We start from the raw sequence: 26799 nt of genomic DNA on the forward strand, positions 1-26799 counted from the left end.
GTAGACGAGTCCAGTAAAACGTTTTTAACATCTGCCAAACATGTAGCATTACAAACGTAGTATTTACATATGAAGTATTAAGAGTTACGTACATTCTTACCAAAGAGGTTTCTATGACTTGGTTATCGCCTACTATTATGGGCTCTTATCACCATAAAAAGTATTGTAATTTTTTTCGCAGAGTTCAAAGGTCACATGTGCATACAACCTATGCACATGTGTTGACGCTCTGGGATTCCCTATGCTTAGGGAATCCAGAGCGTCTATTGAAAGCTATTGCTAAATTATCTGTGCTCATCTCACTTGTGTTCACCATGTGACAATTTATATGCTCTGTACACATTCATAGAGTTCGTTGTTCCATAGAGTACCGCCGGAAGGAGCCAGTTTAAAAAAGGGTAGCACTCCTTTGCAACTTCCAGAAGCCTACAGTTCATCTGCTACCCACTTTTCTCCAATTGTGCTATCGTCAGCTGGTGGTATTCAAACTAGTACCCCTTCTTCCCGCACAAAAGATGGCCGGAAGGAACAGCGAACTAATAAGAACCTAAAAGAATTGAAAAAACAGCTGCTAAAGCAACACACATCGCATGATGACAAGAAGTCGTCTCCTCAACAAATCATCTCGCCCCCTTCTGAATACAAACAGCCACAACCCTCTCAGCATATCTCTGACTTTGAATCTGGTAAACCGGATCGTTCTTCTCAAGGTCAGCCTATTTCTAGTCGACCACTTAATGTTCAGAAGAAAACCCGCGGAGCGGCCCCAGTTCCTCCCGTGACACAGGCTGTCAGACCCCAACCCCGCAATCAAGAGACACCACAAAACTCAACCAACCAAGAGAGCAACAATGCATCTTATACATACCACACTCCTCCAGCCTCCGTCCAGTCATCTCTCGACTATTCACCGTCTTTAGGCTCTACCAATCAATCTCCGTCCATCCACATTGCAGAAATAGAGCAGCCAATACCTGCTGCGGTAAACACTCAGGCTACCCCAGCCCTTTTAGTTAACAATATGTTATCCCCTGCTATCATGCCGCACTACCAAAGTATGCCTGTAGTTCTGCAGCGAGACTCCGCTACTGGTACTGTCAGCTTGCTGCCAGTCCTGCCTAACTGGGCCATTTCACCTCAGCAAGCACCTGCCGTCATTCCACCTGGCCAGTCTTTAGCCAATGCCTCAACTGCTCAACCTGTCAGTGGCTTTGTATCTGAGCAGGTGGCACCCTCAGTGACAGACACTAGCAATAGAGATGTGTCAATGGGCCGCGATGAGCAACAGCCTAGGGTTGCTGCCTCATCTGCGACTATATCGTCTTCCACCGCAACAGCTATGCTTAGTGACGGGCAGCATCTCGGCGGTTCTGCTGACACCAATGCAGTTACAGCAAACAGAACTAATGATACCTCTCAACAACATGTGCCTGGAATACAGCTACAGAATGTAGAAGCACCATCAACGGAGGGAGTAAATGGTGAACCAGCACATATGAGTACCGCTCCCAATGGGAAGGCCTCTAGGAGCTCTCTTGCAAGCGGCGAAGCGAGCACCTCTGGAAAGTCGAGTAGTACCACCCGACTTTCTGTACCTGGAAAAAAAGAAAGAAAGGAGAAGAGAGCAGCACTAACAGAAAAGAGTATGTATACTGTGATGAGTAATCGAATATGTAAATATCGAATGCTTAGCATTTTATAGCTAAGGATTAAATGAGAAGACAACTGCTCATTGATTTGTCTCATAATTGAATTCGTTTTTTACTGCTGGTTGTGTTGAATTAATGATTGAAGATTAGTGGAAAGTAACATAATATGTCAATTTATTGAAAATATTCCACAAATTAATAAATCTTCATACAAACTGTTATAAATGTACGCGAAAATTTAATTTGGCGAAACAAGCAAAATTCCATCAGCATTTATTTAAAGAAATAGTGAGCAGCTCAGTAAAATCATCAATTTACCGTAATCATTTATTTTTAAGAGTAAACTTTTTTTAGAATCTCAGAAAAAAGCAGTATTTTCGTCTCTTAAAATTTTTGACTTTATGCAAATTAATTATTTTATGTTTATCAGCCGTTGAAAACAGCCCAGTTTGTATCTGCTGCTCATTTGTTTGGGTTGAATTTTTATTGTGAGAGAAAGTAAGTTCTAAACTTACATCTCTCTTTTAAAACCGTGCACTTTTGCATAGCTTAACAACGTACTATAGATGTTTTGCTTTTAATTTGCTGAGATGAGTCGGACAACTGGGTTGTATTATCAATTGAATTTGTGTACAGAATCATATTGGACTTTAGTACTCTAATATTTATTGGAGGGAACAAATAAAGTAGGCAGATGTTAGATGTTTAATATCAGTTTTCTCTCATGAGTTAGACTGAGTTCTATAACACATCTTTGACAATAAAACTGTTATTCGATCAGTCTTAGGCTAGGCTTGAATCATATGTCGACCAACATCTGTGTTGCATCAGTTGATCTATCGTCGTATGGCTGAATCTTTAAGTACAATTTATTTAATGGCATCATGTTTATGTTAGAAGCCTGTAGGATGCACTTATTCTATTGACAAGCATTGATCTGTCAGTAGCTGGGCAGACCAGTGATAGATTTTGAAAAAGATATTTTTGTCTAAATACAAAAACAAACAACGTGGTTTGTGTAACTTTCAACGATGCAAGCTGATTTTTGGTGAAATAAATAATTTGTTATCTATAGATATCTTGAACTGTTTCACAAAAACATGTCTGTAAACGTTATTAGGGGTTAGCTGTTCCGATAGAAAATATTAATAGTTGGAAAGACACTTCTCAAATTTTTCTCGTTGATGTAAACCTATACAAACCATCTAAACCCGTTTTTCTAGTACCTATATGTATGTCTGTGTATCTATGTGTATGTCTGTGTACCTATACGTATGTCTGTGTACCTATATGTATGTCTGTGGATCTATATGTATGTATGTGAATCTATATGTATGTCTGTGTATCTATATGTATGTCTGTGTATCTATATGTATGTCTATGTATCTATATGTATGTCTGTGTATCTATATGTATGTTTGTGCACCTATATGTATGTCTGTGTACCTGTATGTGTGTATGTGTACCTATATGTATGTCTGTGGATCTATATGTATGTCTGTGTATCTATATGTATGTCTGTGTATCTATATGTATGTCTGTGTATCTATATGTATGTCTGTGAACCTATATGTATGTCTGTGGACCTATATGTATGTCTGTGTACCTATATGTATGTCGGTATAAGCTTTTCTCTTTCTACAAAACTGTATAATCCTGCCCAGAGCAGCAGAGAGTTCTTTCCGATTACGCAATTGGCTGGTTGCCTGAAACTTAGACAAACTGTCAGTCAATTGAAAACTGTTGTCTTGCTAACCAGTGCTGTTCTGAGTCGATGAACATGTTAGTGTTTTTAGCTGAGAAAAGTATAAAATCAAGGACATTACAATATTATCATTTTTATATTCAATAATGCTGAGTCATGTTATAAAAATATAGAATGCTTTGATGAATTACGATAAGTGGCAATTGCTTTAAAAACAATAATTTTACAGCACAGGCTATTGGTTGAATGAGATCGGCATGCATGAGAACCGATTCCTTTTATTCTATTTGTTAATTATGCCCTAACTAAACATTAGTTTACTGTCTACTAAGGAACTTCTATAGTCTTGTTCTATTGGGTCGATTTATGGTTTTTGTATGGATAAGTTTTTACCTAACTTACAATCAATGACTTTTTAACCAAAAGTATTATTGATATTAAATAAATAGGCCTATACATCAATATGACAGACAAATATTATTTTTGTGCACATAAATTATGGCAAAATTCACAACTATTTACTTTTTCAAGTAATTTTGTTATTAAAAATAAAATTATTCTATTGATGGAATCGGTTACCAGTCAGATGATGGATTAAGCATGATGGTTTTGCCCAACTCATAAAAACTGGTAATTTATATATATGAAGTTTAATTTATATATTCCTAGCCTTTGTGTAATAATTTTGATATATTTTTCCACTCTTGTGTCGTTTATAGTCTGTCAATGGAATGCTTATTGTTTGTGCATTTCAACTAAGTTGTCAACTTTCGCTTCTCCACTGTTTTGTGGTAAAATAATTACATTTTTTCAAAGCGATGAGGCTAAGTGATTCCCTTGGATTGAACTAAGCTGGTGTATTTGTCCATTTAAAAATGTGGCTCAACTGCCAATGGTTATGAATTATTGTTACTGCACAACTAAATGGGCAGATAACTCCTACTTAGAACATTTAGGTAATATACATGTAGATGGTTTCTAACAGTATCAGTGCTAAGTTAAATATGAATGAATTGAATTTCCAACGCATTGTATCAAGAACAATCCTACTGCTAATTGGGCTTTATGTTTTGTTTTGAAAATAAATTAGGTTTTGTTATGATACTAGTGGGAGAGTTTGTTAGTTGTGAAGCGGGTCCATTTGCCTGCTGTATCTTGGTGAAGACCGCTAGCGATGTACCTGTGGTGTTGTTCTGTGACTAGACAACTAGGTATATCCAGATTATGCCGCCAGGTTCTCGAGCTAAAGATGCATCTAAAAAGCCGTCTCATCAAAAACTGCTGATGCTGTCAGAGATTCGGCAGCTTCTCAAGAAGGAGTTTGCCTTTGATGGATACATGGAACATGGCAAAGAGGATGTGGAGATGGGTGAGTGGCAGGATATGTAAAGCTTAACCGAGATCTACATTGTTATTAACTTCTAGAATTTTCTAGAATCTTCCAGAGCATTCTAGAATTCACCTGTCAAACCAAGCATCTCGTCAAACTTAAATGGCTGTATTTATTTTAAAAGTTGGCTCAGCGATGGGTATGTTTTCTGTGTTTTGTTTTTGCTTGTAGCTTCTTGCAGTTTTCTATTTCATTATTTTAAGGAATTACTAACTATCGTTGTAGAAGATATCTGTTGTAGAATCTGGTCTTGCGTTCATTCTCGTCTCATCTACCAATACATTCATTTTAATAAATGTTTGGCTGTAGACCGACAGCTGCAGCTGTCTATGCGTAAAGCGTAGCTAGACGCATTCTCAGTTACCATGGTTACGTGGGTCAAACGTCACATCGGTGCGTGCCAGGGCCATTGACCATGGGACACAAGTTTCTCCTGTAATGCTCTTGGAGTGCCCTAGGCATCTGACACTTGCCAGAATGGCTGACACTTATAAGCCGTTTCATGTAAAAGAAGAAATATTCTGCATGCCATTGCCCTTTATTTTATAAGACAGTTTTATTGCTGACCGCATGCCAACTTCTCATTTACGATCACAAACTAAAGATCGGGTTTTGGTAACGGTAAAGAAATAGTAAAAAATGACAACCCTACGTGATCGTGATAGAAAACAAGTTAAGGCATCTCTACCCTCACCACTTAACATTTAGAGTGAGAATAATTCTACCTCAATCAACAGCTCGTTTTAAATTTATAAGTGGCTCCAATGTATACAATAATCCTTAGGAGTTGTACACCCTTGTAACAAGTGTAATGCTGACTCGCTATCTAAACTGCAGCCCGTTCAGTGCATCGGACGTTTGAAAGAGCCTTTTTTCTTTTTCATATACGGATTTCTTCTGCAAATCTGTTCCTATGGTTATTTAGTGAGAGAATTGTATCTGATGGACTTTGTGTCTGCCTTGCATTTATACTTTTCTAGTTTGTTCACTTCGACTATCAAATCATCCTACTGTTCAAAATGAGTATAATTGGTATGGTTTTTTGTCTTCAGCTGAGTTCATAGTTTCCCTCCACCTGCCAGCCCTCGATTTCAGCGACTGGTGCAACATAATAGTTGCTAAATATGGTGACCTCTACTGGGGGGAGGAACTTCTTGTTGCCCTCTACACAGCCATTCATGGCCAGAGTCCAGCCATAGACAGGTGAGCCTAAACAATAGACGCGTAAATCACGGCCATAGACATATGAACTCATACCATAAGCTTATGGCTATTCACCATAACCATATAAACTTGCACCATAGAATTAAATCATGCACATGGGAGCTTGTACAAAGTACCCCTTTCTTCTGAGGAGCAAAGATTACATGTGATATGAGTTTGCACTCTGGGCAGCTCCAATGGCGCTGTGGATGCAAAGTGTGTCTATGTATAAAGTTTTGCCTCCTAACAGGCTCAAAACCAGAGCAAGCCGTTATTACCATATCACTGCAATTGAATTATTGATTACAGAAAGTTCTGTTCTACCTTGTTCAATATCACTATAACTTTCAAATAAGAGATCAACAAAGCCTTTGATGCTCTTCGCTATAGCCAAAGAATATGAATCATAGAGCTAAACACAAGTGTGAATGAATCTCTCAATTTTCTTCAGAGGAAAAGACACAAATTTGTTGGCTAGTCATTTCATTGTTTTAAAAAACACATAGAATGGGCCTGCATTATATGCTTCCTGCCAGCATTATATGCTTCTTGCCAGTATTATATGCTTCCTGCCAGTATTATATGCTTCCTGCCAGTATTATATGCTTCCTGCCAGCATTATATATATGCTTCCTGCCAGCATTATATATATGCTTCCTGCCAGCATTATATGCTTCCTGCCAGCATTATATATATGCTTCCTGCCAGCATTATATGCTTCCTGCCAGCATTATATATATGCTTCCTGCCAGCATTATATATATGCTTCCTACCAGCATTATATATACGCTTCCTGCCAGTATTATATGCTTCCTGCCAGCATTATATATATGCTTCCTGCCAGCATTATATGCTTCCTGCCAGCATTATATATATGCTTCCTGCCAGCATTATATGCTTCCTACCAGCATTATATATACGCTTCCTGCCAGTATTATATGCTTCCTGTCAGCATTATATATATGCTTCCTGCCAGCATTATATATACGCTTCCTGCCAGTATTATATGTTTCCTGCCAGCATTATATGCTTCCTACCAGCATTATATATACGCTTCCTGCCAGTATTATATGCTTCTTGTCAGCATTATATATATGCTTCCTGCCAGCATTATATATACGCTTCCTGCCAGTATTATATGCTTCCTGCCAGCATTATATGCTTCCTGCCAGCATATTTATATGCTTCCTACCAGCATTATATATACGCTTCCTGCCAGTATTATATGCTTCCTGTCAGCATTATATATATGCTTCCTGCCAGCATTATATATACGCTTCCTGCCAGTATTATATGCTTCCTGCCAGCATTATATGCTTCCTGCCAGCCTTATATATATATGCTTCCTGCCAGCCTTATATATATGCTTCCTGCCAGCATTATATATACATGCTTCCTGCCAGTATTATATATATGCTTCCTGCCAGCATAATATATACGCTTCCTGCCAGTATTATATGCTTCCTGTCAGCATTATATATATGCTTCCTGCCAGTATTATATGCTTCCTGCCAGCATTATATATATGCTTCCTGCCAGCATTATATGCTTCCTGCCAGCATTATATGCTTCCGTGATGCAAAATCTACTATAGTTCACCATTGATCTGTTATCATGTTTTCTACTGCAGCTATATTCATCTGCTGCAGCTATATTCATTTACTGTAGCTATATTCATTTACTGTAGCTATATTCATCTACTGTAGCTATATTCATCTGTTGCAGCTATATTCATCTGCTGTAAATATATTCGTCTGTTTTAGCTATATTCATCAATTTCAGCGATATTTAATGTAGCTATGTTCGTTTACTCTAGCTATATTTAGCTATGCTAACTAGCAGATAGCAAGCTTGTGCCATTGTATCATTTTGTTAAAAATATTATGCAGAGAATTGAAAAGGATTAAAATGCATTTGGCTCTGATGTTGAGTAGAGACCAAATCTAAAGCATTAGTGTGTTTACCGTTTTCTTAACTCCTATGGGATCTCAGAACATTATGTATAGAGTAATCCTCTTGTTTATAGTAGAAAATGTAGATAATGGAAGCAGAAAGTTGACTCGAGACACTCGCTTGAAAAAGTAGCTTGAAAAATTAAAGTGGATTTAATTCACCAGATTAACAAACGGTGTGTATCAACAATTGGGTCGATATCAAGTACAGCTTAAGTAATCAAGTGCAACTTAAGTTGGATGTCAAACCATTTATATCAAATGCGAGTTGTGCCGAAAATGAGGTTTAGACGCCAGGCAGCTTTACAAGAAGACGGACTTGAAAGCTCTCAACACAATTACTCAATAGATTGGTTAAAGGCACTTAGGATGACATATTTACTTACTCCGTTCCTCCTTATCAGTTCTCATGAGCAAAGAGTACAAATTATGTAAAGTAGAGACCACTCGTCTGACACGAGTTGATGTGAAAGCGCGCGCTGGCCCCGTACCATCTCCTAATTACTATTGATTCCGCGTGAGCGAGGCAATGGCAAAAGCCAACTTTCAAATGGTTATTTTCTCTGCAGAGACCTAACAGCTCAGTGCTTTTACTTCAGCGACAAGTGAAGACGATTCGAATGTTGTTTATCGGTAGGTGGTATTAGCCGAGTTACTCCATGGTTTTTATTTGTTTAGCTTTTTATACCCGCCTGATGGAGAGTGGAGTGGCCGTATGCAGGGTTGGTGAGTTACTTGGTTCAAATGGGTCAGCGTTGCTGTTGGATAGAAATCTATATTTATAATCTAGCCTAATCTTTATTTATAATCTAACCTTATCTATATTTATAGTCTCATGTACATATTCTAACCTAGTCTATATTTATTATCTAATCTATATGTATAATCTAGCCTAATCTATATGTATAATCTTACCTAATCTATATTTATAATCTAATCTATATTTATAATCTAACCTAATCTATATTTATAATCTATATTTATAATCTAACCTAATCTATATTTATAAGCTATCCATTTTCTTCATAGTATCAATAAGATAATGTCTCTTCCCACTTTTGCTTTTTGTTTTATGGAATTAGAGAATTTACCAACTTGTTTAGCTTCCCACAAACTAGAACTTTAAATATTGATTCAAACAGTAACTAAAGCTCAAGTATAAAAACTTAAGGCTGCTTTAGTCTGCTCTTTGACCTTTCAGCTGTTGTCTAAACATTAAAATAACAAATTTCAAACAGGAATAGTAAAGCTACCAGCCACTTCCTTTGGTTTAACTGTTTAGTACTTCTATTGGCGAGCAAAAGCAGGCATGGTGGTATTGAGGCCTACCTGATTGAACATGTTTCTCAGAGCTTGACTGTCCATCTCAGTTGGTGTGCTATAGGGATGTATATCTATATAGAGTACAATGAGCATGCCGGAATGGATGTGCCTTTAGCATGCGGCTGTTCATCTTGGTTATTGTGAGATAACGATCTACGCGTGTCTATATCTATGTGTGTATTTAATGCTTCTGCACTTGAATATTTGCGCAATAAATTTGATTTGAATAACAAACACATTTAATCAACGCATACTTTTCGTTCACGTTTCTCTGTTTACATTAAAAATAATTGGAATATATGTAGTTGATGCTCAGAAAGCTACTTGTTTCAGCGTTGAGTCTTGTGCAAGGTGATAAAACAATTTTTCTGAATACCGTTGATAGCCCTTGAAAACGGTTGCCAAAAATATTTTACTAAAATCATATTTTGATGGCAGCCCTCATGAAACTGCTGTTATAGAATATGAGTTGGCTGAAGCGGGTGTCTGAAGGTAGTAAGCCCTGCACAGGCGGCGTGTAACGCGTATCCACAGAGACTCGCTCCACATGTATTGTGTTGCTGTCGAGGATTATACCATGTCATAATAGCACTCGATGCTGCCCCTACGCTGCCTTTAATAACTGTCATTCTACTCAAGTCAGCAGCATAGTGCATAAAGCCGAAGCTCTCTGCGCACTCGACTCTTCAATGTATGGATCAGTAGTGCACTGCTGCTCTTGCATCTAGGTTCAATACAGCTGGCTGCTGGCTTCTCTTATCTTAGTCTGTGGTACGTTCTGTGTCCTTTACCTTCTATCCGAACCGGGGCTGATACTCGACTAAGGTATTCATAGAGCTATCGACCTACCTCTTCTTCGCCTACTCACTATGTTGTCAAGTATCTTCAACGTATGTCAGACTTTCTTTGCTGACTCTCTGATGCACTTAGTTAAGAGCGTGTGATGTTTCTCTTTTCTATATGCAGACCACCTTCTGGGGCACTGAGGACCAAGTCAGCACGGGTGCTGAGCGTGAATGAACCAGGCAGCAATCCTCCAGTACAGTCGGTAAACAGCAGAGTATCGGCTTCTCCATTCCGACCAATTCCCTTTTCTACATCCGACCTCGTTGTCTGCACTGCTTCGAGCACTCCTCGCAAGGTCAAGCGAAAGTAAGCGTCAATTATCTTTATACCATCTGATGAACTTTATGGAAATTTATTGTAGCTATATTTATATATTGTACTGTAGCTGTATTCATCTGTTGTAGCTATATTTATTTACTGTAGTTATATTTATATATTGTACTGTAGCTGTATTCATCTGTTGCAGCTATATTTATTTACTGTAGTTATATTTATATATTGTAGCTATATTCATCTACTGTAGCTATATTTATCTGCTGTAGCTATATTCATCTACTGTAGCTATGTTTATCTATTGTAGCTATGTTTATCTATTGTAGCTATGTTTATCTATTGTAGCTATGTTTATCTACTGTAGCTATGTTTATCTATTGTAGCTGTTTTTATCTACTGTAACTATATTTATCTATTTTAGCTATATTTATCTGTTGTAGCTATATTTATTCATTCTAGCTATATTTATCCATTGTAGCTATATTTGCTTTCATAGCTAAATATATCTAATGTAGCTATATTTAGCTTTTGTAGCTATTTTTATTTACTGTAACTATATTTATCCGTCACATTTTTTTATTTATCTCTTTGTGACTATAGACATCCAAGTTAGGTGATTAAATGGCTATATTTACCAAAAAGAGCTACATCTATCCTCGGCAGATAGCAAACTTGCCTGCTCATCTCTCCATTATTTTGTTGCAGCTCATTGCTGAAGCCCAAGGCTATGCTTCCCTTAGGGAACCACAGTGAGGGTGGGTCTATGGATGCCCTGTCTAGCAACAGTCCACTTTCAGTTAGCCTCACGAGATTAAAGAGTGCCTCTGTTACGGTAGGAATGCCAGTCAACTGCTCTGATGGCTCTGCTGCTTTGTTGATGCAATTATACAAGCGCTGCCTCTTCTCTATTGCCCATGTGATATTCATAGAAATTAAACCAGTTATTGTTGATGGTACAACACTGTAATTTTGTACCATATGACAGCCGAAATCTTCAATTTCACCAGCTATTTCTACTTACCATTGAACTGTCTATTCAAAGTTATTTCTCTATTTTCATAAATTTTAATTGTAACCATGTGAATTTACTTGGAAGGAATATCTTCATTTCTCGAGTGAGGTCACTACTGTTACACCACATAATGTTACACCAGAAATGCACAAGCATTGCTTTGGTAGCGAGCATGTAGTATTACCTGACAATATTATATATATTATTATTATATAGTATTACCTGACAATATTATATATATTATTATTATATTACATGTTGCTCATACTTGACTTTGCCCATTTTAGCCTAGTGAATAGAGGCTTTGCATGTGATGTAAAAAGTCTTTATATCGATTCCTATGTACTGCTACAGTAGACACTCCTACAGTAGACACTCCTACAGTAGACACTGCTACAGTAGACACTCCTGCAGTAGGCACTCCTGCAGTAGACACTGCTGCAGTAGACACTGCTGCAGTAGACACTCCTGCAGTAGACACTCCTGCAGTAGACACTCCTGCAGTAGACATTCCTGCAGTAGACACTCCTGCAGTAGACACTCCTGCAGTACACACTCCTGCAGTAGAAAATGCTGCAGTAGAAAATGCTGCAGTAGACAATGCTGCAGTAGACAATGCTGCAGTAGACACTGCTGCAGTAGACACTGCTGCAGTAGACACTGCTGCAGTAGACACTGCTGAAGTAGACACTCCTGCAGTAGACATTCCTGCAGTAGACACTCCTGCAGTAGACACTCCTGCAGTACACACTCCTGCAGTAGAAAATGCTGCAGTAGACAATGCTGCAGTAGACAATGCTGCAGTAGACACTGCTGCAGTAGACACTGCTGCAGTAGACAATGCTGCAGTAGACACTCTTACGGTAGACACTCTTACGGTAGACACTCTTACGGTAGACACTCTTACGGTAGACACTCTTACGGTAGACACCCTTACGGTAGACACCCTTACGGTAGACACCCTTACGGTAGACACCCTTACGGTAGACACCCTTACGGTAGACACCCTTACGGTAGACACCCTTACGGTAGACACCCTTACGGTAGACACCCTTACGGTAGACACCCTTACGGTAGACACTCCTACAACGTAAATGATCTATTTTGAGAATGTTTATATTATAGGGAATTCATGTTAAAAATAGACAATGTGGCAAGCGTGGCCCAAGTGTGGAAAGGGAGATAATGATATTTTTAAAGTTAACTATGAGATTCTTGTTATTTAAATTGAATTTGGTAACTTTCACTGACTTGACACTTTACGTTAAATGGAATCTTTTTACGTAGTACGAAACAAAAACTTGACATAAATTCTTAAAGTTCATGAGAATTTATGTAATAAGATGATTACGCTTTAGGAGCATCTACTGTTTTTTTACATTACCATTACAGCTAATTGCGATGCATGCTTTACTGGTGTGACAAAATGATAAGGTTTGGAGAGATATAAATATAAACCTCTAAGTCACTTTACTCAGTATTTGACCTCTCCAAGGTGTGTGCTGCATCTTGGTCATTTGTCAATGTTTTAACATAGAGTTCTTTTTGTTCAGGACCTTGCCAGACAGCCCTCTGTTTCTTATTCCAACCTCTCTAAGTCTAAGAGCCAGATTCTACTTCAAACTGAGCCAAGGGACATGACTCCACTAGTCAAGAGTCTGGTGGTGAGCGCTTCATGCTAGTAGTTCCTTTGAGTTCCTAGTAGTTCCTGGGAGTTCCTTTGACTGCCCCGTAATTTATTATTCATTGCTTCTTGAAAAAGCAGCTAGCTAACTCTTGCTGTGAAACGATGGCTTCTTCAACAGATTAACACATTTGGTCTCTAACAGATCCAACATAGATTGCGCATTAACCCCAATTTATTTTACAAATAGTAATAATAAACCTGATATATTGTATTTATATTTGGTCTACATTAAATACACTTCACTATGACCTGTTTGGCTGTACTATATAAAAGTCTCCTCTCAAAAGCACTCAGCAGATCTGTCGGCCATCTCTCATTGCATCATAGATTATTGGAGGTGTCATGAGTGTGTTCCGGATAAATCCTTGTGAAATGTTTTTCCTGCTACATAAAACTTTCAGCAACTAGTTGTATAGCTATATGTATCAAATTGGATGTTTATAGAGTTAAGATTGTAGCTATTGAAAAAATCTGCCTTTAACAGTTTAACTTGAAAAACAATTTCAAAATGTTTAAGTCGTTTTTTTTGATACTATGCATTATTCTAATATATGATCTTAAAAATAGTCGGAGATTGACTATTGTTTAGTTTAAATCATTTTCATGCTGATTTTTTTATATAAAGCAGAATGTTTTATTGTGACTGAAAAATAACGAGTAAAAATAGACAGTAGTTGAGTTGTGCTACATTTATTGGTTTGAGCGGACAACTCCAAGTGCACAAAAAGAACATTTCGCTAGCACCCAACTTTATCCAAATAAACAAAATAGTTACACGTATCAATTGAGACTGGTTTGCTCTTTCTATTCATGTTAGCTGTAAAAATGAATGGCATGAGATGATCAACCTGTTCTTCAAACTATCTTTTTTCATTGATTTAGCTTTTGATATACGTAATTATAGAATAACCTTTTTTATTGTCTTAAAAGTTATTAAAACTATAAAACTTATTCAAATATGATTTTAGTTGTTGTTTTTATATATTTTACAATGCATAAGTCTTGCATCAGACCTGGTACATTATTGGGATAACATTATAACAGGAGGTAATAATAGTTGGGTTATTATAAATTAATAAAATAAGGTGAAATGATAGGAACAATCAATAGCTGCTTTCAAAGGGGTTGATCACTTGACTTTCTGAGCATAAGCACCTATACCTCTCTGGTCTACAGCATCTGCTAGGAATTTAAGGCTCTATGTTTCACTGTAAATTTAAATGAAATAGCTCTGTCATGTAAGAGGAGATTTCAAATTTTTTCATTCATTAAGCTATGAAAAGTTTTTGCATGTTGATAAGTCAATGTGCTATTGTTGGAAAGAGAATGAGTCCAGTCATTTTCGGTGGGTGTTAGTGGACCTGCCAATAGTAGCAGAATGTTTGGTGGTTTGGGTTATAGTAGGTAAGTGATGAGCTAGGGGGGTTATAGTAGGTAGGTGGTGAGCTAGTGGGGTTATAATAGGTGGGTGGTGAGCTAGTGGGGTTATAATAGGTGGGTGGTGAGCTAGTGGGGTTATAATAGGTGGGTGGTGAGCTAATGGGGTTATAATAAGTGGGTGGTGAGCTAGTGGGGTTATAGTAGGTAGGTGGTGAACTAGTGGGGTTGTGGTGGCAGGGTGCTTGACTAGTTACTACGGTTATAAGAAGAATAGAGATGGCGAGATGAGGAGAAGTATGATAGGCGAGTTGTATAACGAACTACATCGTGGTAGGTTGATAATTGCATCTAATCCACAATTCTTTGTACTAGCATTACTATGGACTGCATGCATTACTGTCAAGTTCACTCTATTGTCTAACAGCAAAAAGATGATGTAAGATCATGATTCCACTCGAACTCTTTCTCACTGAACATAAGTTGTTCTTTTCCCATCTCTGCAACTACTTTCTCTTACTTTAAGCGTTTTCTCTTTCCTTTTAATGGCTGCACTTTTGTATCTTCATTCCTTCTTTTTTATTTCTTTCCTCACCTAAAGTTTTTCTATAATAAACTCTGCAATACGAATGTCTTCTCTTGTATAACATAGAATACATATGTCTTCTCTTCTGATTTCTATCTGTGTTTGCTTTTTATAGACATACCTTTCCATTGATCTGTCATTCTATAGATATACATTTTTATAAATATATCTATAAATAGATTCAGTTATGTGGTCGTATGCACATATATTGTATATATATTTTAAAAATATCTCCTCACCGCTGTTCACCCAAATGGGAGGCAATTTCTGCTCAAGCTCGAATGCCCCCTCAGACATCTGGGAGTTTGAGCACTCGCCTCAAGATCTTGGCTGTTCCCAATCGCTTGATTTTCTACAACTGTTTATGTTGATTGTTGCCGGCTTTTGGGCCACATTTATTGAGGAATTAAGTTATTCTTATATTATATGTACATTATATATACATGTATATATATTTTTATATATACTCATGCTACAGACAGTACTGTTCCGGCTATTGAAACCTCATCAGTGCAGCTCAGAGCTTAGGCAAGGGACACAAATCCCATTGCCAATGAGAGTTGCCATCCTGCCATAAAACACCTAAGTTTCCTCGCAGACTTTAAGAAAGTCAATGTGCTGACACTAGAGTGCTCAAATCACAAATGTGACGAGCTTTGCCTATAAATATATTTTTATATATAGATTTGTTATACTGTATATATATATAGCTATATTTCATGTATAGATATTATATATAATATATATATTATACCTACATGTATTATATTAATTGTGTAATGGGTATTATACAAATTAGATAGATTGGTCAGTATTTTGTGAACTATAAGGAGCTTTGAGTTTTACCTTTTTCTGTAACCTTTGTGGAATGATATTTTTGCTATGATAGCCAGTTTTGATAACAAATACAAGCTGTATATTTGTTGACAGCTGCCGAGCGGGGGTACGAGAGACGTTGTGTACATCGAAGGCAAGCAGGCTAACCCTTTGCTTGATGACATGCTGAGTCATGGCGCTGCCTCCACCACGTCAGCGTTTGAACAGGAATCTGACTCGCACTCACACAGCTCCGCCAGCGAACTTCGAGTCAAAGGTCGCCTCCACAACTACAGCCGTGCCAATTCTCTTGGAACTAATGATATGGTAGATTCAGCATTTGTAAGTAGCTGATTTCTCAATCTCCTTTTGGCTGAGTTGTCTTTCCCTGTTTTGTACTTACATTAAAGATAAATTTGCGCAAAATCTTTAGTAAATTTTATCAGAAACTATCAGATTTTTCTATCATTTGTGATTGCTTTTAATGTTTGAAGTGATCTGATTGCCAGGATGCTCCAAGATTGAAATTGATAAAACGTGACTGTAATATTCTTCTAGTAATATTGTACCAGTTTATGTGTTATCAAGATTCAACTGTATTCTCTGCTCTCTAGCATAAAACTGAATAATATGGTCAAAGCTGTAGGGTTAAACGCAAGCATAGTCAAGGCTAATGTGAGTATAATAGCTCTATAAACATAAATGTAGGAAAGTCAGTGTTTATACAAACATTGCGTAGTATGCTATCGCTATGAGAAAATAACATCATCAATGTCAACATACAACAGTGACCACAACTAAAATGCTCAGATCAAGCAAAAGTCTACAATCTATATTATAGATTATGATATCTATAGTTGTAAAAAGACTGACAGAATAGAGACACATAGCGCTTCAATTTGATTGTGATAGGCGATATAACTAGCACAACGATAACAACTGATGTCATTTTGGCACATATTTTTATTCTGAGCATTTTAATCGTGATCAAGTTTTGTCGATTTTAACCTTGAAACATTTTTCTGCAAATCATATCATCTCAAACAACCCAAACAGTTGCAACCGATAGAAAAATATTGATACTTTCTGATAAAATCTACAGAAATTCTGTATAAGTTAATCTTTAAACGCATTTTGCGTGTTGGTATCACTAACGGGCTATCAGACAACTATGTTTAGAAACTGAATAATACTCGGCAGGGGTCAAGGTTGTCTTCTGAATACGAGTCGGACAATAGCCTTGCTAGCCACAACAAGCCTGACACTCCTCAATTGACCATTTGCAAGACGATTCTTTACGCTTCCTACCTCGCTGACCATAGGGAAACCGTTTCACTACTGGCTGACAAATCTGTAAGTACTTTATCATTACGCACCTCTCTCGTATCCATTCTATGAAAATGGCAAAGTTCACTCTATTAGTTCATTCTAATGTATAACCCATTAAATAGCTGTGATACCTGCAGCTACTGTGTTCGGCTGAACAATAATTTTGGAATGGTTTTTTTTCTAGTTGTATATGAATTAGTAAAGGTACAGTTAGTGGTTCAGAGCTAAGCGATAAAAGCTGTCGGCTGCTCTTGGAGTTAACAACGAAGTTTAGCTTGGGACAAAAGTGTCTTCATTGTAGGCAGTTGATAGCGTCTTTAGATAAAATTATTTCTGCCATCTCCCTAACAGTGATGTCATAGTCACTTTCACCGCGTTTCTTAATTAGCTTCATTTTGAAACATAATATATGCTCTCCTTGATTGTCATCATTATTTTTTGTTATGCGAGTGTTAGGTTTAGTCTACAGGTCTTCAAATTTTTTTGTCCATATTTCAGCCAATGAAGCATATTCATGCATTTTTACCGTGAAAACCTAATAAAAAATGAAAAGCCAAAAGAAATAATAGTAATAAAAGCTAAAAGTCTAATACAGTCAAATAAAATAGGTTTGCTGAAACCCTCTACTATGATGAATATGATGATATTGCAATAAATGTGCAATTCTCTAACCGTCTCCGGTTGCGGTTGCTTATCAATGAACCGCCAGAGCATAGCCAAACATCTAAAACTCAATATCAGCGCATGAACTTTGACTTCACACATTTGTAGATGTTTTTAAATCCTAGAAGATGTAATCATTTGGTATCATCATCACTCCTTTTGTTTAACACTGGAATTGTTTATGCCTGCGTTAAATTGTTACTCTTTCCTTGTATGTTACTGTGAATTTGCAGGCTCACAGTGTCTTTATTTCTGGTTATGTAAGTATTCACACACAATCTACTCATAAAATATCATGCTACCTTGACGCACTCGAGTTTCCTTCCAAAGTCCGCAGTCTGTCCCCATCAACTATGCTTTATTTAACAAATGCACTAACATGTACAACGTTGCACTTGTACATAGGCAAGTGCCCAGAAATGCTATCCAGAAATGCTATTGAGAATGCACACTAACTCCACCACGCTTTACTGATGCATGATATATTGATAGGTAATAATGACAGATTCTGTATTCAAAGTCACTTTGTATGGTGTCTCTGTCTACAGCTCTTGTCGCTGATTAGAACCATGTCAGGGTCTAGAGTTCATGGCACTATTCAGAGCTGTCACTATTCAGATCACATGTCATTCAGAGCATCTGTCACTATCTAAAGTCCATGTCATCAGGCAGATGTCATGTCACTATCTCGAGGTTGCCATTTCTTGCATAACCTATGTCACTATTTAGAGCCCAAGTCACTGTCTAGGGCCCATGTCACTGTCTAGGGCCCATGTCACTATTTAGAGCCCAAGTCACTATTTAGAGCCCAAGTCACTCCCTAGGGCCTGTGTCACTGTCTAGGGCTCGTGTCACTGTCTAGGGCCTATGTCACTGCCTAGGGCCCATGTCACTATTTAGAGCCCAAGTCACTATTTAGAGCCCAAGTCACTGCCTAGGGCCTGTGTCACTGTCTAGGGCTCGTGTCACTGTCTAGGGCCCGTGTCACTGTTTAGGGCCCATGTCACTGTCTAATGCCCTTGTCACTGTCTAATGCCCTTGTCACTGTCTACAGCCCATGTCACTGTCTAGGACCCGTGTCACTGTCTAGGGCCTATGTCACTGTCTAGGGCTCGTGTCACTGTCTAGGGCCTATGTCACTGTCTAGGGCTCGTGTCTCTGTCTAGGGCCCGTGTCACTGTCTAGGGCTCGTGTCACTGTCTAGGGCCTGTGTCACTGTCTAGGGCCCGTGTCACTGTCTAATGCCCTTGTCACTGCCTAGAGCCCATGTCACTGTCGACTTGCTGTAAAAGTATAGAAAGTTACTGCTTTAATTATGCAGGAAAATAAATCTGTGGATGGAGTGAAGAAAAAGATAGCTGACATTACGCAGCAGATCTCTGTGAATAGCAAGAGACGCAGCAAGGCGGCCAAATATATAAAGAAGTTTCAAACAAAAGGTGAGATTCTATGGGAGAGCAAGGGGTATGATCCTAAAGTAGAGGCCTGCTCTTATGAACGTATTTAAGTTCATATATAAACTTCATGTGCGTTTTAACTGCGATCAAGTTTTGTGAATTTTTATCTTGAAACATCCTGGCAACCAGATCACTTTAAACAGCCAACCAAATTTTAAAGGATGAAGAAATATCTGTACATTCTGATGAAATCTTTTACAATTTGATTGAGTGACTATTTAAATATGTATTATGGAACAAAACTGTAACAACAAACACAAGCACCGTTTGAGAGTGTGCTCCTAAAATAAATATAGCATGCCCTCCACAGCCCTCAAAGTTCATGATATTTTATTTTACAGGGTGAAACAAATAACATTCTATAATGGAGTCAGACTGACACTATGTGCCTTATTTCTTTTCAGCCACATGACTATTACAGCTTTGTATGAGAACAAGTAAAACATATGCAAAGATGAAAAGATTTTAACAGTAATTGGTAAAAACTCAGACTAAACAAATTGAATAATCCCATTGGTAAAGGTTGGTTTTACAGAAAATATATAACAAAACTCGCTACATTAAAGAAGAGAAGTGACATAACACATTTTTTGTTAAAACCAGACTTGACCTGATCTGTTAAAAATGGACTAGCTCATTATGTGTACTGGTTATGTTTCACACATTAACATATTTCACCCATGAGGATATCACAAAAAACCAGGTTTAGTTTCTGTATCATGAATTGAAAACTAAAATTGCTGATCTCATTTAGACCATTAAAAATAAATTGAAAGAATCAGACATGATGTATATATACCTGTAAAAGGCCTGAGAGCTGTAGACTCGGTCGTGAGCTGGTTTTACGGTGTAGCTGAAACCTTGTTAATGTGAGAAGATGTGTGTATTGCTGATCTCTCAAGTGTGCTTTACAGGAGCAGGCGCAACAGAGCACAAGGGAGTGCTACCATCAGTACATGCCGAGTATGCGGAGGCTGTTTCACAACTGGACTCTCTCGTTCACGCTCGACTTCAACTCGAAGTGTTGCTAGCCGAACAGTTCTCCATCGATGTCGCTTGTCTTTTCTCTTTCACCAAACCAAGTAGACCTCTCCTCGTTATTGACACCAAAGAGAATCCAAGGCTAAATTTTCAGAAACAGACAGATCCTAAAACAAACATGGAGAAGGAGGTGCTTTATGCTGGAGAGCCCTTTGGTCTCCTATCATACCTCTATGCAGTGTGAGTGCTTCATGAATCTAAATTTTCTAAAATATCCAAGTGACAAAATATTTGTCGGGTGTAATTTAGAAGTTGTCTCCTTTTTGGGAAATTGTAACCTGGTCTCATAAGGAGTAGTTCATGCATCTGATGTGGTCTGTCAAGGTGAACCTCTTTGCGATATTTTCAATAATTGAGATTTTACCATTTTCCTGTTGACAACAATCTCAACGTATTGGAGCACTCTGATTTCAATCAATCATGCGATTCTATCAAAAGTTACAAACGTTCTCTTATTTACTCATCAAACCTTTGCCAGCTTTTAACAGACAAAGAAAAATCCGTTCAAATTTGGCAACAACTATTTTAATAAAACTATATCATAATCAAACTACACACATAGGCAAAACAAACCACAAGAAATTCTTTTTCAGTGTATGTTTTGAAATGGTATCAGTTTTACTACAATTGCTATAAATGCAGTATAGAGAAAAGGCCTTCAGTAGCTCATGTCAAACCTCAATCTATGAAGTTCAAAGCTCTGCTTTGTATGTTAAATATTCTTATAAGTATATTTGTTCTTGTATATATTCACAATAGATACAAGAACATATTTTTGTAATTCATTTACTTTCATTTCACACCTCTAAAACCTATGGTATCTTTTTAATAAACTCGGCATAAAATTATGGTCAGCATTCAAACAAATACTTTATGTAAGACTATATGAAAAATTAAATTTAAAAATTTAAGTTAATTAAATTGTAATCAATAAAAATAGTTATTGTTATTGTATTGCAATGATGGGAGCAACCGTGGTCTAGTGGTCTAGAGCGCCAACCTGTAAACATCAGGTTGGGGGTTCAATTCTCATAAAAAGGTAACTGGTGGTGACAGGATTGACATCCAACCTTGAATGCCCAGCTCTCTGCAGCTGGACATGTCCAGCTCTGCAGAGAGCTGGGTCTCCGCGGAGCTGAGCCTCTGGGCATGCATGCAGAGAGCTCTGCATAGAGCTGCAGAGAGCTGGGCATGTCTCTAGTTTTCGAGGTTACCTCGTCACTGTGCTCCGACATGTTCAGCCAAAATCACAAAGCTAATGTTTGTGTGACAATGTTCTTAAAAACGCGCACAGCAAGTAAGCTGTGCAAGTTGCAGTAAGCTGAGTAGACATCATACTCAATCTTTGAGGGATTCCTCTCACATTTCGGAGACATTTGAACGGATGAGGGAGGCCCGGTATAGCTTTAGGTTCTGAGGTTAAGGTAGTGGTAGAAGTACACAGACTAATTTACTCCAGCTTAGGAGCTTAGGCTAGCTAAATTTAACGTTAGCTTATATACATGTATTTCCTCAGGTTTATTTTCAAATTTTGCCAGTCTCGTTGCTTTAACTTATGACATTGCGATGCTTTGGGAAATGTCAAAGGTCGTATGCTAGAAATGGCTTTCGGTGTTGAGTAAAATATTTTGCTAAAATTTCAAGTCATCTGTTAAAAGTTGATATGTTAGTTAATGTGTACGTATATACTTATATGTGCATCTATAACTACATATATTTCCGATTATGCAAGTCCGTAGCCTATCTACGTTGCAAGGTAATTAGTACATTCCAAGGAAACTATTGCGGTTAAACTGGTAAATTCTAGCTGCTGTCTTTTAGCGGCTCCTTGGAGGATGGTTACATTCTTAACTTCTTTCATTCCTACCGATATTTCCTCTCAGCCTTTGACATCATGGCATTCATTGCTGAGAAGTACAACTCAGCCAAAGAGTGAGTATATCAGTTTTTATATGTGAATAATATCTACTACTACCTTGTAGGCACTGCGACTATGGATAGCAGGTACTAATACTGTGTCATAGCAGAGCTGTAACTATGAATGTCATCTATTAGTACCTCGTCATGTCCCAACCATTACTATGAATGCAGTACCTTGTTACTTTACTTCTTTGACCTTGGATGGTATCTACTACTACTATGTATACAAACTATAGTAACATGGTCAGCTATATTAGCTAAATTAGCTATATCTCTCTATAAATTAGAGTTATTATAGATTCTCTATATCAACTATATCTCTCTATAAACTAGAGTTATTATAGACTCTCTATATCAACTATATCTCTCTATAAACTAGAGTTCTTATTGACTCTCTATATCAACTATATATCTCTATAAACTAGAGTTATTATAGACTCACTATATCAACCATATCTCTCTATAAACTAGAGTTATTATAGACTCTCTATATCAACTATATATCTCTATAAACTAGAGTTCTTACAGACTTTCTATATCAACTATATCTCTCTATAAACTAGAGTTATTATATACTCTCTATATCTCTCTATAAACTAGAGTTCTTGTAGACTCTCTATATCAATCATATCTCTTTATAAACTAGAGTTTTTATATACTCTCTATATCAACTATATCTCTCTATAAACTAGAGTTATTATAGACTTTCTATATCAACTATATTTTTTTATAAACTAGAGTTCTTACAGATTCTCTATATAAACTATATCTCTATATAAACTAGAGTTATTATATACTCTCTATATCAACTATATATCTCTATAAACTAGAGTTCTTACAGACTCTCTATATAAACCATATCTCTCTATAAACTAGAGTTATTATAGATTCTCTATATCAACTATATCTCTCTATAAACTAGAGTTCTTACAGACTATATCAACTATATCTCTTTATAAACTAGAGATATTATATACTCTCTATATCAACTATATCTCCCTATAAACTAGAGTTTTTTTTCAGAATATTGTGTATACAACTTATAGTAACATGGTCGGCCTGGGTCAGCTGCTCAGCTATTTCACATGAACTAAAGTCCATGATGGAGATACCATCAATACCATGAGTTGTGGATAGTGACAGTTCCTTGCCAGATTTTTCTAGACTTCCCGTTGAGCAAGGAAATGCCTTCAGCAGTTTTTAGATACTGCACGCTGTTCTTTCCACTACCGGCAGTCAACACAGTTTTTGCAGCATTCCAATCAAAAGAACATTATTGGGCAGCATCTCACAACAATATTCAGCCCAGATTTATCCCAGGAGTCAGTTAAATGGGTACAAAGGTCATACAACTCCATAGCATTGTCTTGTCACGGCAAATGAACTCTTAAGGGGTGGTCACACGAGCGCCGAACCGAACTAAATGACGCAAAACGACGTCGCTCTCAGCTGTAAAAAGTTCGGCCGAAGACATTTCTGGCCGAAACGAACCATTTCGGTCCTGCTCGAAATTTCGTGGCCGAACCCTTGCTCTTATTGGCTGGTTAAAGTTCTAGAATTCTAGCGAGCACGCGTCACATTTCTCCTTACGTGCGTGTGAGCAAAGTTAAAAAAGAAATGGGACGATACTTTTACTTCGTTAAATAAACAACATGAAGCAATTTACGACAAGGTTCACCCGGACTTGTGATTGTGTTGCATAAATGTAAGATGTTGCACTTAAGTTTTGCATAAATGTAAGAGAATAGTTGTGCTTTTCTTTCGTGTAGAATATAAGTAATGTGTCATATTCATCCTGATGAAGTATCGTTGACTGATTTATTTATGTAAAACCACAGTACTATGATAAAGACTCTTTTTGTTTGTTATGTACTCAGCATAAAAAACATTCATATGTTAATAAAAAATATAATTATGTTGATGGAAAGGGTTGGCAAAATCTTTGTATCAAGTGATTTATTTTGAGCAGCTGAACGATCTTCTGATAAATCTGCTGTGTAATTATAATTTATAATTGTTCCTCAAAGTTTTTTGTTTACAATAGAAATATTTAACTCAAATACATGAGAACTACTAATGAAACAGTGTCCTGTCTCTATACGTATGGTATCTAGGAATCGAAGTGACTTCGGATGCCGTGTGACATGTGCCACGAACCGAACCAGCTTCCGAACCGATCCTACGTCGGTTCGGTGCTCGTGTGACCACGCCTTTAGGCCACCCAGAGTCATACCGAAGTCATTATAAAAATCATGTCAGTATTATGACTACAGGAAGCATGTGCCAAGAGTATGCTTATAAAAAGCTCTCGCCTGGTTGTAATACGGCGTACATACCGGCATTTGCTGTGGAAAGCCCGTGCAATACAGCACTTTAACCATAATAAGCCTTTTCATGTATGTTTTATATTATATTTATTTATACTTTATTTATACATGTATTTACATATTACACTAGTATGAAAATGCAGTAGCAGTACTATATGGCAGCTTACTAGTTACTACTGCTCATATTTTACCAGATTGCAGCCGTGCGCAACCCGAACAAAAGTGATGTCACGTTCTCTCGACCTTCTCACGTTTTGGGTCAACTGCTATTACAGCGTGGATTTTCTCTTTTCTCCCAATGTAGTTGTGACGCTCGTCAACTTCCTTCAAGACGAGGTTGGTTATTCTGTGTGTGTGTGTGTACATCCAGTGAAGTTTTGTCAGGTTTCTCTATAGCAGGTTGGGATAACTCTGACATTGTTATTGTAGGTGTTACAAGAAGACCAGGCTGAGTGCGGGCCCCTGCTGAAACTCATTGACGATTATGAGAATGACAAAAGTAAAAACTCGGTATTCGTTAACCCTCTTCCCAGCAATGATACCCTTCCTTATTTGGAAGACGATGGAGGATCTCAAGCTAAAAAGGTAGCAATGGGTTAACTCATGGCAATCTTAGACTTTCGTAGTTACGACTCCGTTTAGGCACATTCGTTAAAGCATGTCCAATTGCTGAGACTCCTTCTGTATCAGTTCCAAAGTGAGTAAGTTCTGATTTCTAAGTATCAGTTGTCACTGATACTTAAGAGGTTTTCAGATTATTTCCTTCTTAGACGCACGCAAGCTCTCTGCTAAGTTACTTAATATTTGTCTAGCAGAATTATCAGTCTAAGATTATTGCGATGATTGTTTTCAGAAATTTCTCAAAACTCTTCTTACAAATCTACTCTAATGTAGTGATTTCACTAGTTTGTTGTTTGCCATTATATGGTGCATATCCTCATTCTGTCAGCTATTTTTATATAAGCAGCCAATTCTATGAATGATATGCTCATAGAGCTAACATTTGAGGATCGCAAGGTCAATGTTGTTATGCTTCACAGAAAGCTGCTTCCTATATTTTACCATTGTAGCCCAGTGAGAGTGTCACCTTATTAGACATTCATGTCACTTTTTCACATCCAAAATCCCTATCTTTCATCATACGCAGGAAGTTGATTGAAGTTTTGCAATAGTTTTGAGTGAAATTAAAAATGTCAGGTTTGTTTGGAACATTTAAAGGGTTTATATCATAGCCTTGTTTATCGACAGCTGCCTTTCTATAATTATGGGCTGTTGACAATGCTCGTATGACAGAGTTGGAGCTCATGCTACAAACCCTTGTGGTGAGAGCACTATTTCTTGTCATGTTCTCATATAATTGGCAATCTGTTTGCTGTTGCAATTCTAGACTGTTTCAAATTCTTTGTACACATTGACTACCTAATTTATGTGTAGGCTTCTTTGATTGTACACCTCTGTAATTGTTAGATCTTTTAGATGTCCTTCTCTGTAGTTGTCAGACCCTGTATGTGTTTTTCTCTGTACTTGTCAGACCCTATATGTATCAGTCTTTGTAATGTCATTCTCTGTTGGTGTCCAACTCGGCAAGTGTCAATCTCTGTGGGTGTCAGACTCTGCACTGCTCACTTGCTATAAGTGACAGTATATGTCAGACTTTGCTCATTTAATCTGTATATAAATTAGATTCTATCAGTACCTGCGAGCCAGCAGGTGAAAGTCAATTAACTGCTGTTATACGGCTGGTCGTCCTATCGACAATATTGATTGATCCAAAACCTCTACTTGCCGTAGGGTGTCTTACGGCGGTCCAATACATTTCTGCGTCGCACGGAGCTTGATGATTGGGCCGAGGAGAGTAAAGTATGTCACGTGATGTTTTATTATTTGCTGCCCATGTTAAGTTTAGTGGTGCTGTTTCGCTTTCAACACCCAGTTACAACCGTTTGTTGTGCTTGAGCTTGGAGTTGGCTGCCCAATTTCACTAAAGTAGCTGACAACTCCTAGTTTTGTAACTGCGATAGATTCGCTTCATTCACTGTTTTCTGTTAATGATTTTGCATTGCTAATTTGTTAAACATTGTAAAATGTTAGTGACTTATATTGTAACTGGCTAGACTGTGTAGCTAAATATTTTCCCAATCGCTTGTGGCAGGTGCTGAACCTAACAAGGATGATAACAAGGATAATAATCATAACAAGGATGATGAAAAGATATTCAGATGCATATATGTAAATGATTTTTA

General features: G+C 37.5%; 2 protein-coding genes across 2 annotated transcripts in view; both read left to right on the top strand.

Annotated features, from left to right (window-relative positions):
- The window catches only part of LOC137395170 (uncharacterized methyltransferase YdaC-like), a 265899-nt gene that overhangs the window by 30088 nt on the left and 209012 nt on the right, over positions 1-26799 (top strand). The window lies entirely within an intron of this gene.
- Positions 1-26799, top strand: part of LOC137394276 (kinase non-catalytic C-lobe domain-containing protein 1-like) — a 53429-nt gene that overhangs the window by 22777 nt on the left and 3853 nt on the right. Inside the window, 14 exon segments of the mRNA XM_068080995.1 lie at positions 367-1643; positions 4589-4723; positions 5797-5947; positions 10189-10380; positions 11047-11173; positions 12907-13017; positions 15934-16161; positions 17020-17172; positions 18045-18071; positions 19133-19250; positions 20183-20489; positions 22131-22241; positions 24751-24892; positions 24986-25141. Of these exon segments, the coding sequence (XP_067937096.1) occupies positions 367-1643; positions 4589-4723; positions 5797-5947; positions 10189-10380; positions 11047-11173; positions 12907-13017; positions 15934-16161; positions 17020-17172; positions 18045-18071; positions 19133-19250; positions 20183-20489; positions 22131-22241; positions 24751-24892; positions 24986-25141 (3235 nt within the window).

The sequence above is a fragment of the Watersipora subatra genome, chromosome 4, assembly GCF_963576615.1.
Source record: "Watersipora subatra chromosome 4, tzWatSuba1.1, whole genome shotgun sequence".
NCBI classification, from domain to species: Eukaryota; Metazoa; Bryozoa; class Gymnolaemata; order Cheilostomatida; family Watersiporidae; genus Watersipora; species Watersipora subatra.